This window comes from Oxyura jamaicensis, chromosome 1 (assembly GCF_011077185.1).
Source record: "Oxyura jamaicensis isolate SHBP4307 breed ruddy duck chromosome 1, BPBGC_Ojam_1.0, whole genome shotgun sequence".
In the NCBI taxonomy this organism is placed as follows: domain Eukaryota; kingdom Metazoa; phylum Chordata; class Aves; order Anseriformes; family Anatidae; genus Oxyura; species Oxyura jamaicensis.
Genome location: NC_048893.1, coordinates 114,105,125 through 114,121,275, shown reverse-complemented (window position 1 = coordinate 114,121,275; position 16,151 = coordinate 114,105,125). Strand labels below are relative to the sequence as shown.

The 16,151-nt window shown below is 40.0% G+C and overlaps 1 protein-coding gene across 1 annotated transcript in view; it reads right to left on the bottom strand.

The window, feature by feature from the left end:
- LOC118170768 overlaps positions 1–14,442 on the bottom strand; it is a 193,328-nt gene extending 178,886 nt beyond the window's left edge. The window contains exons 1-5 of the mRNA XM_035333347.1: positions 14,356–14,442; positions 12,494–13,022; positions 12,273–12,453; positions 10,710–10,817; positions 9,888–9,973 (exon numbers count right to left, since the gene is read on the bottom strand). Coding sequence (XP_035189238.1) covers positions 9,888–9,973; positions 10,710–10,817; positions 12,273–12,453; positions 12,494–13,022; positions 14,356–14,442 — 991 coding nt within the window. The remainder of the gene's footprint in view (positions 1–9,887; positions 9,974–10,709; positions 10,818–12,272; positions 12,454–12,493; positions 13,023–14,355) is intronic.
- Positions 14,443–16,151: the final 1,709 nt, after the last annotated feature.

The window sequence follows — 16,151 nt, the reverse complement described above, 5'->3', positions numbered from 1 at the left end:
TTAACTGTAAAGTACCTGGTAAATGTAAAATCTAGGTATGAGCTTTTCCTTCCCACTGCACAACTTAACCTCTACTGCTAGTATTAAAATTATTACCCAACTACCACTTGCCATCAAGTCACCTACTATCTATGCATTTGATAATGGTTACTTGTTTTTCTTAAACTTCACTGTTTACACTATACCACTACCTAAAAGCCTCACAGCTAAGTTTAAGTCTAAATTCCTGATAATTTTTCAGCTTCCCAACTTTATATCATCTATAGGTTTGCTACGTTCGTAGATAATAATTAATGAGAAGTAAATGAAAATGGAATTTGTATGGGACAAAACTTTCTTATAGCTGGAATCATTAAAATGAAATCAAAGTAGTTATTGAACCACTCATGCTTTATGAACAACTCAGCAAGGTATTTAATAAGTAAGTAGTTCACCTGGCTTCAAGTTCATACAGCTTGCAATGACTTGCTGAATCAAGGACTTATAAGCAGACTTCTTGAAATGACTGCTACCTACTAAACATTTCAAAACTCATTATGAGCACCACTACCACTCTCCTCCACACCCTAGTCCTACAAATGCAAAGCAGTACCTTTTTTAGGTTGAAGTTTTCCAGGTTCTTGCTGTAACACAGAAAAAAAAAAAAAAAAAAAAAAGGTGGGAAGGGGAAAGGGAGAGGGAGAAAAGATGGTTCAAATTAAGAAAAAAAAAAAAAAAAAAGTACTTTTCACTGAAAAACATTGTGAAAGAGAAGATTCACAAGATCTTTTTGCAAGAAATTCTTGAAATTATTTTTTGGCTTTGTAGGACAATGCTGGAGCTCAAACTTGAAAGTCAGAATTTTAAATAGAAGATTCTCTCAATAACAGAGCTGTGGTTTTCATCCAAAAGAAACTAGTCCTGATTTAACAGTTTCAGGAGTTCTGAAAACAAACAAAAAAAAAATTGATACACAGAGCAAATGAAAAAGAACTTTTACAGAAATCAGCAAGACTTCAAACCCTGAAGAGTCTTATTTACATACTTATCTCCATTCACTTTAGTCATGATGTCCCACTTCATGTGAAAACTCAATGGCTCTATGCTGGAATTCACAAACTTTTGCACGCTGGAGTCTAAATGTATAGCTAAAAAGTGACATATGGCAAAGTTCTGAGAAACATCTGATTTTATACCAACTCAAAGAGAACTAGGCCTCAGAGGGCAATCCAGAGTACCCATGCAAAGATGGAAACAACCTAACCCTAAGTATGGACACGGACTTCAAATCCCACTATAGCCTTGAGCCTGTGCTATAGGATAAGGACTTGCTCCGACTTGCCATCCAGAATCCAAAACCACCTGTAAAAGTCAGGTACCTGTGTACATTCTTTCAGCAGATGAGCAGGAATCTCTTCAAGTGGTCTGAAGGGAAAGATGGGGAAGTGCTTCCCTGAAAGGACAGCCTTGTGACTGCAGCACAATCACAACACAAGCCAACATCTCTACATATGGTAGCCTAGTAGTCTGACTACTCTCCATGGGGTGAACAGCCTTGCCCTTCCACACATTCAGAAGAAACTTTATAGCAAAGAAGCAGACCACAGAAAATGAGAACAAGCACAGCCATGACTGACCTCTTGGCTACAACACTGACATGGAGAAATCAGAAGATTCTCAGCTTCTTTTTCCAACAACCCTGTTCCCAGGGACGATTTATATTAAACCAAGTGTGCAACAGAGTTTGTAAGCTACTTACACTACAGCCTGAGAGATCAGGAACTAGTCAACATAACACCCCTGTTCAAAAGGATATTAACCTTACTCCACAGGAACTTTCCCCTTTATGAATTCCTAATTCAACAAGCAAATGACTACAACAGGAAGCAACTGAGATAACATGGGTGAAGAAGTTGACAGTACTGGCTTGGTCTCCATAATTGATTGTATGCACATTTATCTTGTGAGGTAAAATGTGTTAAACCAAACAGTCCTCACAAGGCATTTCTCATCAGAAAACTGATGCAGCACACTACCACTTATGGTAACCCAGATTTTTCACATTTATCAAGCAAAGTAAAAACTTCTTTAAACTTCACAAAATGACAAGATTTGGGTCAGTGTTACGTCTAACTCTTTCATACGTTTTTAAATATTCATTCCAATTAGAAAATATTTGTGCATGGAGTAAAGAGTGAGACAATATCTACAAGTTTCAGGAAACACAGGGATAGGTCAGAATAAACAGCCAAGTACAATGTCTGGGAATCTAGATGATGATTAGTGGTAAAACTGCAGAAAAGTTAAAAAACAAACAAACAAACAAAAAATAACAGAAAAATGAAAAACAGAAGAGAAGGCACATCTAAAAGGAGGAATAGCAATCTGTGACAGTTTCAGTCCCTTAAGTTAGCGGACTTACAATTTATTTGCCTTTTCAGGAACCAGCAAGATTCAAGGCTATAGGAGGCGGTGTCAGAAATAAGTCTGTCCCTGGTTAGTGGGCTCAGCAGAGACCTGATAAGTAAGTTTTTTGTTTTGCTTTGGGCTCTGGCTTCCATTTATCTAGGGTTTCATAAGAGCTTACAACTTTATTTCTGAGCAACACAGACTTCATGTAACTGAAATCTGAGTCAAGGACAGCATGTGACTTTCATTTTGACTTCAGAATTATTATTATTATTATTGAGTGCACAACCACTTAAATTATTGGGAACAGTAAGAACCATCCAGATGAAAACTAAGAAATACAATCAACTATTTGTAAGGCATTAGAGAATAACTGCAGAGCCAGGCACCCTCCCCAAAACATTAAAAAGGTTTGGTACATATGCAGATGTTTCACAATCTAAACTACGCACCCTGTCTTCTCAGAGGGCTTTGCATCAGAAAGATCTAACTGAAGCAGTTTCCAAAGAGCTGATTTCATCCAATAAACGATACGCAGTAGTGTCAGCTTCCTGATATAACATTGGGATAAATACTGCTTGAGAGCATACTTAGCTGCTGTGTTCCCTTATTCTAGACCACACATTATGGTTTAAAGTACGGTTTTAAATAATTTGGAAGTCTAACCCCATGAGTACAATAAGAGTGAAATTCTGTTTTATAATGTACCTCTTTAAAAACTCAAAAAACTGACTATCATCTGTGCTGACTAAAATCTCCTTTAATGTCACACTGCTAGTGGTTCGGCTTCATTACCTTATTACATACATTTTCAAATAGAGGGGAAAATAAGATTTTTTTCCTTGACTTTATTTTTTTGGTATCATATTCTATTATAGGAAATTAAAAAGGAAAAAAAAAAAAAAGTCTGTTTGAAGTATGTTTTGCTATTGTTAAATATACAGGAAAACTCTAGAAAACATCCAGGGAGATCATTAAAACAACTAAGCTAATGAGATTTTTCTCCCATGCTTGAGAAACAGAAAAGGGTTGTTGGGGTGTTTGGTGGGATATATTAATGAATCCCTTTGTTCAAACAGGCTTTATTATCTAACTTTAGTAGTTTAAAAAACTTCGTATCTCCTCCCATGTGATTTATCTTTTTATTCCAGAAAAAAATCTTTTTTTTTTTTTTTTTTTTAAAGTGTTTTATTCTAATTTTCCATATGGCTCTTATCTCTGTCAGGCAAGTATAGAAAACTGCAGGGCCATCTGAATTGTAAGAAGTCTGAAATACCCATTTCTTCATGAAAGCTTTAAAAATAGGCTTAGCTAGTATTGTCTTCTTATGTATTTTTATTCTAGTATCACTGAAAAAAAGGTGACCTACTAAAACATTCAGAAAATCAGGTCCCATGCTCGCATACAGAATGGGTGTATTCAAAGGGCAACTTTAACTTAGCAAGGCCAGCTGTCTATGCCTCCCTTGCCTGTGTGGAAAGAGAAAGACTCCTCTGAAGGGTAATTCAGAGTAGAACTTTGGCTTTGGGCACTCCCTGTCACCCACTGAAGAAGCTAGTTTGTTGTGACTAGCCACAGGAATCCAAGACGACTAATTTTCCTTGGCTAGAGTTAGCCTTTGCATACACAACAACATCTATTCCTTTAACTTCTTAGGGTCTGCAGTACTGTGTTTGCTCCAACCCTGCATTTCTCTACTGGTTGTGTTTACATGCACTCATAGCGCTCAGCACTGGGAGGCTTTTCTTCCCAGACTCATTATGTTATTTCTTCCCTATTTTCACTTGTTACTTGGGTTGAATTACTAAATAATTCTTGTTCTGTAATCTTCACATCCCTTTAATACTTAAATACAGTTTTCATGTCTAACAGTTAAGTCATCCTTTATTCTTGATAACCTATTTTCTCCAAATCCTTATTCTGTCCAACTCTATTGTACTCTATTGACTAAAAGTCCTTAAATGCTTGGATAAGGTAAGAACCTAGGTGTAATCTCACCCTATTAATAGGAAATGGGATTTCATCCTCCATATTCATGATTCAAAACCTGTATTTTTTCATGTTATTATGTAAGACTGCCTCCAGCTTTTCTAATTTAAGCTTTATTTTTTGCAGTTGGGTTTTTAATTCAGTCAGTCTGAAGATAAACTGCAACAAAGGCCCAACATACTTTGAACAATCACTGAACTAAAGCTGAATATTGGCAACTCAGAACAAAGATTATCAAGTACATTGTATAGGCACTAAACTTCAGGTGTCAATGTGGTATAATGAGGACCGCTACAGTCTTAGAAGTTTTTTTTTTTTGTTGTTGTTTTTTTTTGTGAAGTTATTAGTTCCCCTGCCCCCCAGATAAAAAAGACCTTCTCAACACATTTTCTTCAACAATAATTCTCTTACATATTGGCTTACAGTCAGCATTTTCTTTAGGAGTCTGCTATTTGTCTTAATTTTACATACCAACTGCCACATTCAGTCAAACCAAAGATACATCCAGCCCCCCCTATTGCATCTTTTGCAAAGGTTGGGAGCAGGTATTTACGGAAGCACAGTCAAACAGGGAAAACAGGCAGGACACAGGATCCTCCCCCTCCCTAACTTTCAGAGACTGTGTCTTGTGTTCTTCTAAGCATGAGGTAGCGCTTTCGCACTGAAAGCCCAACCCAGATAAACTTCTAGTATTTGTAGTGGTTCACAGTCAAACAACTCACTGTGGGGGAAAAACAAAACAACAGCAACAAAAATTCTATTTTATTCTCAATCTGTCACTTGAAAATTTTTATTTGATCCCCTCTGGGCCTTCTACCACATGAGATAGTTAATGTGCATTCCCTATTCATGTTTTCCATTATACTCCTATATCATTTTTTTTTTCATTTTCATCTTCAGCTGTTTCTTTGTCAGGCTGAATATTACTGATCTATTTAATTGCTCTTTATCATCACTGCCACATATTTCTAGTTTTAGTATCTCCCCACTTTTTTTTTTTCCCCCTCTTCCCTTCCTTAAAATATGGGGATCAGAACTGCACCCAGAAGTGCAGTTTATAAACTATGCCAGTTTATAGACTGGCATAGCAGGTTTCTGTTCTGTTAGCTATTCTTCCTTATTTTTATTTTTTGATCAGTTCTGAACATTTAGTTGATGCTTGGATTTACTATGGCAAGCTCTCTACAAAATCTCCTTTAGTGGTAATAGTTTACAAATTCAATAATAGTAGGTTTGTTCTCCCCTGTATGTGTTACTTCATCCTATCAATATCAGCTTCATCTACTGCTTCACTCCCAGTTAACAAGTATCACAAGATCCCTCCTTGGCTCTTCATAATTGGCTTTCATTTTTGCTGTCCCTATTGTGAAAACAGAATTTACTTCTACCCTATTTTTTAACCAATTATTAGTCTATGAGAGACCTTTCCTCTTATGTCATAGCAGTTTCATTTTGCTAAGCACCATCGGTGGTTAGTTCTCAAAAGACTTTCTGAAACCTAAGCATACTGCATCAGCTAGATCACACTTACTCACCACCTCAATGTCTTCAAAGAACTCAGACTGATGAGGCAGCTCTACAAAGGTTGTGCTGACTCTTTCCTGATAAATCAAATTTGTCCATGAATCCATTAGGCCTGGTCTTTGTTATAATTACCAGCAAGCTGGCTGGAATGAATGCCAGTCATACTCATCCCATTCTTTCCTATAAGCTTTCAAGTAGCCTTCTTAAGGACTGCTACTGTATTTGCAAACCCTCAGCTGTACTGGTACCAATGTGATATTGTGAGGTTAATGCTACAGTCACTAGCTCATCATTTTTATACAGGGAGATCTACAGCTCTTGGGTGCATCCAGTGCTCCTGCACAGTGAACATGAACATCTCATACCCTCCCTGATACAACACAATCTTCTTAGAGCACTTTTAGGTCTTAGTCATCTATTGGCCCAATGGCTTCCCTGTTTCTGAAGTTTTTAATGATTGTTTGTGACAAGTTTCACTCAGGCTTTTGCTGTTTTCACCATGTGTTCTATGCCTAATTTGCTCAGGTTTCACATTTTTGAAGGATATCTTTCCGTTCCTTATAGCCTGCTCTATTCTGCTGCTTAACCATGTTAATTATTTAAAAAAAAAAACTTTTTAAAGAGTCAGATAAGCAGTTGCTAGGGGGTATTCATTTGTTCTGAGCCTCTAATCAGTATCTTTAATTTTGACATTAGCTGCAAGCATTTTACTCTTTTGGTCATCCCTCTTACCAGGCTTCTTCAATGATCCGCTAATGAATATCCTGATAGCTTCCTTCTCTCTGGTACACCTATACTGTCAATAACTTACTTTAGAACTAGGTATTCCATCCCTCCATTTTAATCTTTTAGTCTTCTAGAAGTTGTATAGAAACTGTTTTGGTCTGACTGCTTATTCTGCTGGGATCCTGTATAAATGGGACTGAATTTGTTCAGACAGTTCTCCACTCTTTTCCATGTGACTTCTGTCAACTTCTGTCCTACATATAGCATTGTTATGGACTTCCAGCGCAAGAAGTTAGGTCTTCTTGACCTGTGTGCCCTTTCTGCTAGTCCTTATACAGGGTACGGGGATTACTGTGCAGAATGCTGCTGCAGAGGTCTTTATTCTTAACCTTCTGACGACTCAGGTTTTGCTTCCGACACTATTTTGGTAGCTTTGCTCTGTCACCAGTACTTTTCCACCAACTTCTCCAGCTGGTGGAGATGGTCTAGACTCCTTTTGTTTGTCAACTACTTTGGCATACAGTTGGAAGGTCATGATGCTCCAGAATGGATTTATGATCTGCTCCCATTAGTTGTACTCCAGTTAACTAAGTCTTCTTACCACAACAGGAGATATCCTCCTATCTAGGAACAACACCGTGCAGTGGTATTCTTAGAAAAAAAGGAAACTTGGCCATCACCTAAGAGCAAGGTCTCATTGACATAATGTAACTTCAGGATCATTTCTGCTTTACAAGTTTGACATCCTCATACATTAGGATTTACTTCTCATAGAAGCCCAGTGGCATCCAGCCTAGAGACTGCTGTGGGACTACCTGCCTGGGGTTTTACTTTACACATGCACTTAGCACGTTGTGACTTTCACAAGAGCCCCTTCCAGCTATACTAAGTGTCATAGATACCCCTTTGGTTCAAGAGCTGTATTAATAATGTTAAGATTAAGAACGTAATACCAGAGCTCCAGTTAGAAAATGGTAGCAACCTCATTAGTATGAGAAGTCAAAGTGTGTAAACTAAATGGCCTCAGACACATTCCCTGTGTTTCAGCTTTACTCTCAGGTCCTCCATCTGAAGTTTCCACTTTGTGCATCTCCCCCCAGGGACTCCGATTCAGACCATTCTCACCTTCCTGGTAGACATCCTAGTTGTTTTCTAAAAATCTGCCTTTGATACTGAACTGCTTGATATCTGTTAAGATTTTACAAAATAAATATTAAAAAATAAATAAATAAAATCTTTCTGCCATTCAGTCTCTTTAGTCCATAGGCCTACTGCATTTTGTACAGTCCCGCAGAATTTTCCAAGACAATCCTATACAACTACTAACAAGTGTAAAAGTTTAACTTTTCTTGTGTAAAGCCATGGTAACATTAAGAGACATTTCTGATAACCGCCAGATAGATTATAAAGCACCATTGGCAGTTAATGGATTACACCAATTGTTATGATAGTGTGATTGTTATGATCATGTGGAGTGATGGATTGTGTTTAAAGGCTTGCACAGTTTTCTTAAGACAGAACATAAAACCAGCCACAACTTTCAGTTCAAAACAGAATCAGAAGACAGTTTTCTAAGATGTAGCATCTGCTGTATCCTTAATGAGAGCAGTACTTACAAATACATCCAACATCTAATCATTATAGTATTCTATATAACCAAAACTTGCCGATTCAGAATCAGCTGTTACACATTTAGATTCCAAATTCAGGTTTCTTGCTATGAATCCTACTTTCAGTTAGAACTCTGACAACACAGCAGACTTGACATAGTGTACACAGCTTCTAACAACAAAGGGTCTTGATGGTTCCCCCCCACACACACACACTGCTGTATTTATGGACAAAATGAATAAAATGAAAAATTTTATTGTAAAGTATAAAATGTACTGTACAGTAAGAGAAATTCAATACTGATCAACTGATCTATAAAATAGGCCTGATTTTTCAGTTGATAGAAAATTGTTCTCTCCTTTCCACCATCGAATCTAATTTAGAGTAACCCACTGTAGTGCAAATACATTAGATACTGAGTAGTCTCCAGTAATGTTGGGGAAACTCATCACAACTTGCTGAATGCTATGAATCATCCTGTGAACACATAACTGCTAAACACGGCAAAAGGCACTTTAACAAGCAGTTTCATTCATTTATGTCAATACTTCATAATTAGCATAGAAAAGTGTCTCTAGATTGAACTCTTGAGCATCACACTGCTTAGTTACCAGTTGTATTTAATATTTTGGTGAACACTTGATGTAATGGAAGACTCCATAAAAATTTTGTAGCAATAACATTTTCATTTTCTGTTCTAAATATGTTAGAGCAAACTAATGAACTCAGCAATGTTTAACAAAGCTGTAAGCATACTCTGACCTGTACTGCACAAGCAGTTCAGGCATCTTAAACATGGCTATTCATATAAGCTTTTAAAAGTTTACTTAACTAAGTTTTGCTCAATAAGGAATAATAATAAAAAACTACATGGTCATATAGACCTTAGCGCTGCTTGCTTTTTCCTCTCCAGCTATACCTAAGTGGATCCCCACTTAGAAGTAACATGTGATGAGCAATAATGTGATGGGCAGGCAAAGATGGTTAGAACTCCTCTTCCCTGCAGAACAGCACTGAAGACACAGATTCATTCACTTTTTTTTTTTTTTTTTTTTTTTAATTGAAATTAGGAACTGTGTCAGCTCTGTAGGGTACTCTATCCAAGGCATGGAGTACTTTGAAAGCATTATGACAGCACCCACAAGCCCCACTCACAGATCAGGGTCTCACTATTCCCCAGGGATACAGTACAGCTCCTCCCCAAGGAGCTTACAACTTGAGGGCTTGGAAGCCCCCAAAAGTATAATAACCTGGATGCTTTTTAAACAGTGGGGGGAAAAAAGTTTGATTTAGATTACAGAATCTCAAAGGTTACAGAATTTAAGGGTTTGTTGGTGACAGCTGATCCACTATACTGAATGGGATACACACCTTCATGCATTCTAACAGTGAAATAAAGCATTTTGTCTGCAACGGTGTTTTTACTTTGCAATCAGGGATAACTAAAACTGTACCTACGACCAGTTACAGCAGGGTAGCTGACACAAGGGGACTCTGTCATCTGTAAACATTGTGGTATAACCATGTTCTCTTGGAAGCAATTTAAGATTTAGGCAGAATGCCTTCCTAGAGTAGAAAAAGACCAGCCAAATGCAAAAGAATAAACGTATTAACAAACACGGTGATGGTTGCACTTTGACACTTCTTACCAGGATAACTTCCCATACACAAGTTCCAAGAACTCTTCAGGCTCCATCTCTGAGTTTGTTCCATCCTCCATGGCTTCCCAGGAATCCTGGAATGCAGACCCATCGACTAATTTCTACCAGTTGTGCACAATGATGTAAACATACAAGAAAAGCTCTGCTGTACTGTAATGTTGCTAATTAATGAGAAAATAATTACTCAGGTAGCATAGTACTTCCCTTTGCTTTGAAGCATGAGAGCTAATCATGAGCTCTGATTAGGTGCTGCCTTTTAAATCTTGATTTTTTTAAAGAATGAACAACAGAACTTTTTAGTTACAGAAGACTTAATACTTAATGACATGCATCACAACTGGACAATCTTTTGAAATCACATCTTTTTAATTACATGTCTATAACTCTCCTCATGCTTTTGATTCTTCAGAGTTCATTAGAAAATAGTACAGACGTGGAAAACTTTCTATTGTATCTGATGTTTCCCCGCTTCAAGCATATTTCAGGCTATTACTGCCATGTTTATCAATATGAAGTCTGTTTATTTAGAAGGAAATTAATTCAAACGTCATGCAACTTAGTGCTCTGATTCTTTATAGGTAACATAACCTATAAGTGTCTGAAAATCCTACCTGTCCTTGCATATTGCCTTCAAAGTATTTTTATTCTTTTTAGTAATCAAATATAGATTTTTCCATGGCATTTTGATTAGGCTCTTGTTGTGAATACATTAAGTGATCATTAGTCCAGAAATACCTATTGTGCCAGGAACATAGGAATACAGTAAATACTGGGAGCACTATAGGCAGTTGTATGAATCAATTCACATACCTGTGGTTTTCCAGGTTCCTGTGCTTAGTCATGAGTACACTCTCTTCATTTTCTTGTATACAGAACATAATTTCTGCCAATTTTTGTTCTTGGCTTCTACACTGCCACCTGTAGTCATAGAAGAGAAATTAGCCATATTTAATGCTGCAAATCCTATTACATGACGGTTCTGCTCAATCTCTTTTCCTACACAGCTATTCTAAAGCATTCCCCTTTGCAAAAGGAGTGTTAGAATCCTTGGACTGAGTTATTTGTCATTTGTTAATTAATGAATTTCAGAAAGGCAGGAAAAAAAACAATCCTAACTCCAGTTAATCCAACAGAACATTTAAAACTCTCAAAGACAGATAAGGTCTTCACAGATTTTTACATTATCCTTGCTGGTTAGTGGACAGGCAATAACCTTGACAGAGCAAGGTGACTTCTGAAGTGAAGAATACTAAAACATCTGCACTTAATTGCTAGGTGAATACAGAAACTAATTTGATTTGTTCTTCCATATGAAAAACAAACAGTTTTACAAAGATAATTTGCACATTCAGTTCAGTTGCTGTTACATAGGCTGTAAAGAATGCATACGAGTAGAAGCTAATGTATGGAAGAACGTATCATAGAGACTGAAGTGATCTTGAACTTTTTTATGTAACGAAGAGCACTAGGTTTATTCCACGCTTACTGCAGTTTGAGCAATATGTCACAGACTGTGCCGAATTAAATACTTACATCAAAACTGAACACACAGTACCCAGAACTCTCATGTTAATCCTTTCCCAAAAATATGATAAAATAGAAAATTCAAGCCTTCTTGGAAGGAAAAAAAAAAAAAAAAAAGGAAAAAAATAGCAAAGCTTTTCAGCTTTCAGAACAGGGGTTTCACTGAAAGCAAAGTTTCAGAATACGAGCTTCAGGGGAACACTGGCTTCTACATACACATGTACTCCCCCTTGTTGCAGTGAAGAATTGCTCATATCTTCTCTGCAAGCAGTTGCACGAATACTCCCCAATATGTATCTATTTGGAAAAACGCTGTTAAGTCATTAACGGACAGAAACTAACTCATTTCACCACGCCACTGCGAGCGCAGGGGTGACTACCGCTGCCCGCGTACCTGCGCCCATCAAGGAGCGCTCTGCACACTACGCTACGTCAATGACAATCACAGCTTCTACCCGAAATCAAAAACTGGAATAGAAAGCGAAATTAAACGCGATTTTCCTAGAACAAGATGCTCTTAAAAAAAAATTAAAATAAATAAAAAAAAAAGCCCAGCGCCGCCGCCGCCTGCCCGCACCCCGCTTCCACGCAACCCTCCGGCTGCCCCCGTCGGGGGTGCCCCGAGGGGGACCCACCGCAGCCCCCACGGCTGCAGAGACCCCCGGGGGACCCCCTCCGGCCCCCAGCCCTGCTGTGGCCGCTCAGGTACGCACCGGGCTCCGCCCCAAAGCCGGCACCCCCTCACCCCATGCAGCCCCTCGCTGCGACCCCTCCCCAAAACCCACACCCGGGTCCGGTGGCCGAAGGGGGCTTGGGGGCAAGAGTAGCGGGCGCTGCCCACCCACCCACCTGCGCTCGCCGGGCTCCTGGCAGCGCCGGCCGGTGCCGCAGGATGAGGCGGCGGCGGCGGCGGCGGCTCCTCCTCGATGCGCGGCCGCCTCCCGCCGGGAGGGAGAAGGGGGGCCGCCCGGGATTCCTCCGGGAGGACGGACGGACAGAGACAGAAAGACAGACGGACGGACGGACGGACTGACAGCCAGCCGGGCGGGCAGGCGGGCGGGCGGGCGGGCAGGCGGGCGGGCGGCGTCTCTCCTCTCGGCACAGCCCTCCTGCTCCTTCCCCGGTTCCCTCCCTCCCTCCCTGCCGGTGCCGCCGCAGCGCGCAGCGCCCGGCCCCTTCCCTTTTATCGCGGGGCCGCGGCTCCCACTGCCGCCGCCGCCACCGCCGCCGCACGGGGGGCAGCGCCGCCCGGCTGTCTACACACAAACCCGGCCGCCCCCGCCCCGCCGCCCGCCCCCCTGCCGGCCCACACCTGTCCGCGGCCCCCGCACCGCCCCGGGGGGCGGCGGCACAGGGGATGTGCCCCGCTGGGGGCCGCGGATCGCGGGGGCGCAGCCTCCCACCCGTGTTCGTGGCATCCCCCGCCCTCTCCTCGGATCCCCCGCAGGCTGCCCTTGAGGAGCCCTGGGTGCCCCCCCTTGCCCTGGAGCCGAAAGAGGCGCATCGTCTGGGCCCGCTAAAAAAGCAGTTTGCGCAGCCAGGAAGATGCTGGAAGCCCGGTTCTTGGCGGCTCTCTGGCGTCCGATGGTGGGGGTTGACCTAGCTGGAGGTGGTGGGCTCTCAAATGCCAAGTGCTTGCAAATTCTGAGAAACCGGCAGGTAAATACACAGAGTTGAGTGTTAGGAAAAATGCCTGCATCACAATTAAAACTGCAACAAAACTTCAGCCTGTCATGCTGTCATAGCTCCTGTGCTAACAGAAGAGCAGCCTGTCCCGTGTTGATAATTCCCTCATTCTCTGGCTCTTGCCTGATGTATTCAGAAACACTGGGAAACAACCTCTGTATTTAAATGATTGGGCTTGTATCTTTTTTTGATCAAATGGGTTTCACTCTGACATTGACCATAAATGAACACGCTGGAGTGATCCAGTAGTCCACAAAAGCTACATGAGTGCTGGGAGGAGTTCAGTGCTTTGATGTGGTCATATTGACCCACGCTATTTTCAGATTGGTAAAGTAAAAATCTGTTGCATTCATTCTTTTCAGAGCAATAGCTTTCACTCTGGCCAAGACCACCTTTACCTTTCCCAAACATTTTAATTCTCAATTTGGGGGCCCAAAACTTCTCAAGGTAAACCAAAATCCACACAGACCTCACAAACGATGGTATCACGCTGTAGTCTAGTGATATTAAGAAGCAAACTACAAAAATAAAATCTTGCGTTTGTCTAGTCTTTTGCAGAATTAAGGCTATTTTCAGTTCCTCTTCTTATGAGGAGAGTGAGACACCAGACTATCTGAATATTTAATGAGCAGCAAACCAGAAGTCCGTATGTAGTAGGAGTAGCGAGTATAGCACGTATTTTTAATAGCAACACAGAAAGGTACTTATCAGAAAAAAAGCTTAAACAATTTAATTTCACAAAATTACTCAAATAAACATTGTAGCTGTCCAGATGTGCTTAATGCAAAAAGATCAAAATCAAACAAAGCTTGCACCCAAAAAAAAGTATAAATAATCCTGTAGAGATGAGGATAAGAATTGTTACATGCATTTAGTGAAAGCATTTTGACTCTACTCCAACCAAGAAAATGTTCCTGGTCTTTCATTCCAGGAATGGAACAATCTGAGCAGCAGACTGTTACAGTTATTCAATGTGAACATTTAAAATTTGGTTTCCATAACTCCACATACAAAGACAGTTGTTAAGCATATAGCACAGGCTTTTACATCTAATAAGTAATAATGAATGTGCTATCTTTAGACTGAATGTTTATGCTCCGGCTCCTTGAAATTATTATACGAGACATATTAAAAATGAGAAGTTTTCCACTTTTGCCTCTTGAGCTACATTTTGATTAAGTGTAACCGGCAGATTAGAAGAGTGACTGACCAACAAATAGCACTCTGAGACTCCATAGTTACCTACAACAAGGTCTGTCAGTGCCTTCAAGGACTGGCTTGTTGAACTGTCTCTCTTCAAACAATACATCAACAACAGAGACAGTACTGACATGCCTCCAGTCTAGAGAAATCAAGTCGTTTTCCACTAAATCCTCCATAAATACACTGTTTTGTCTGCAGGTGTCTTTCCTATAACTGTTAACGACTATTAAATTCTAGAAGAAGCTTCTGGTCTTTTTCACTGAAGCATGTCCACTTCATAGGTTGTTCTTTGAGAAAAAAAAAAAGTCATCACTCCTGTCAGGTCTTACAGGAGCTAGCTGAGAGCTGCTAAGCTAGCCTACCAGAGTAGAAATGCTCTCTTTATTCTGATTTTCAAACCAAGAAAAGAAGCATTTGGTCACTTCACAATGAATATTAATCAGAAGCTATCATACTTGCCCCCAAATGCAAAAAAAAATTAGATCTGTCATGCACAAAATCTCTTTCCTTTTCTTCTCCCCCACACCCTTCCGTTTTTCCACCCACCTCCCAAACAGCTCGACCCTTTTTTCCTAGCAACTCAAGCTTGGAAGAATAAATTCCATTGTTACAATAATTCATAGAAAAAAACAAAGGCAAAGTGAAACGTTTTTCTCCAAAATCTGACAAGAAAACTTATAGGATGGGAACACCCAGAAGATAAACCCACTTCTTTTACAATACGCTCCAAAAAGCATTACTTGTCACTTTCTCCTTGCTTCCAGAATATACACAGCAACTGCTGGGTTGCTGTAGTACTGAGAATTTCCAGTTTTCCAGATGATGAGCTGTGACTCAGTACTCCTACTGATACACCTCAACACACCATCCATTTACTTTATGTGGTGGTAAATCATCTCTCTCTTTCCTTCCACCAGAACCTATTAAACACCATCTTGTGCCTGTGGGTCTATTCTACCACACCATGTCCTACCTAGGCTGAGATCAGACCACGCAAAACCTTTTCTATCCTAGCATTTTTCTCAACCACCTCCTTATTCCAGCTGCTGCCCAAGTGTGCTTACACCTTGAAGAACATGAGCAGTGCAGGTCACCTTAAATGCCACTTTCTTCTTTGTTCAGCCTGTTCTGCTTTTTGGCTCAACAAGTCTGAATGGCTGGCACAGAGCTCTTTCACTTTGTGTCAAAGTCATTTCTTAAAACTAATTGTGGAAAAGTATCTTTTTTCTTTTTTCTTTTTTTTTTTTTCTTTTTTTTTTTTGGTTTGGTTTTGGTTTGTTTACTTGTTTTTTGTTTTCTTTCTGTACATGCATAATCCCTTGGAAGAGTTAGTGAGGTGATGAAGCAAATTTTGATCCATTTAACATCAAAGGAGTGACATCAGTCTATACGATGGAAACCAGAATTTGGTATAACAAAGCCAACAGCTGTTTGGGGAAGAATAACAGTGTGGGCTCTGATGTTCACAGATAACACACACAAGTCAGAGTTAGGATAGCTCATGATGATTATGAGCAGTAGTAAGGAGTTAAAGCACCTTCATAAGTACATTTACCAGCAAAATATTTTCTCATGGGTAAGCCATTTTATTTATTGCCCATAGTAGCTACAGAAATGCCATATAAAACATTTAACATGCAAGAATATTATGCTAATGAGAAATCTGTGTTAAATAGCCCTTATGCACTAACTACACATTGCAAAATGTATCACAAGCAGCCTAATTTCAGGCTTCAATTTGCTATGTACAGTGAAAATCAACACAGTGCAATAAGGGTACTTAAATATTTTGAACATCTGTGAAAGTTCTGCAGAACAGCAGAAGTGGAGAAGAGATCA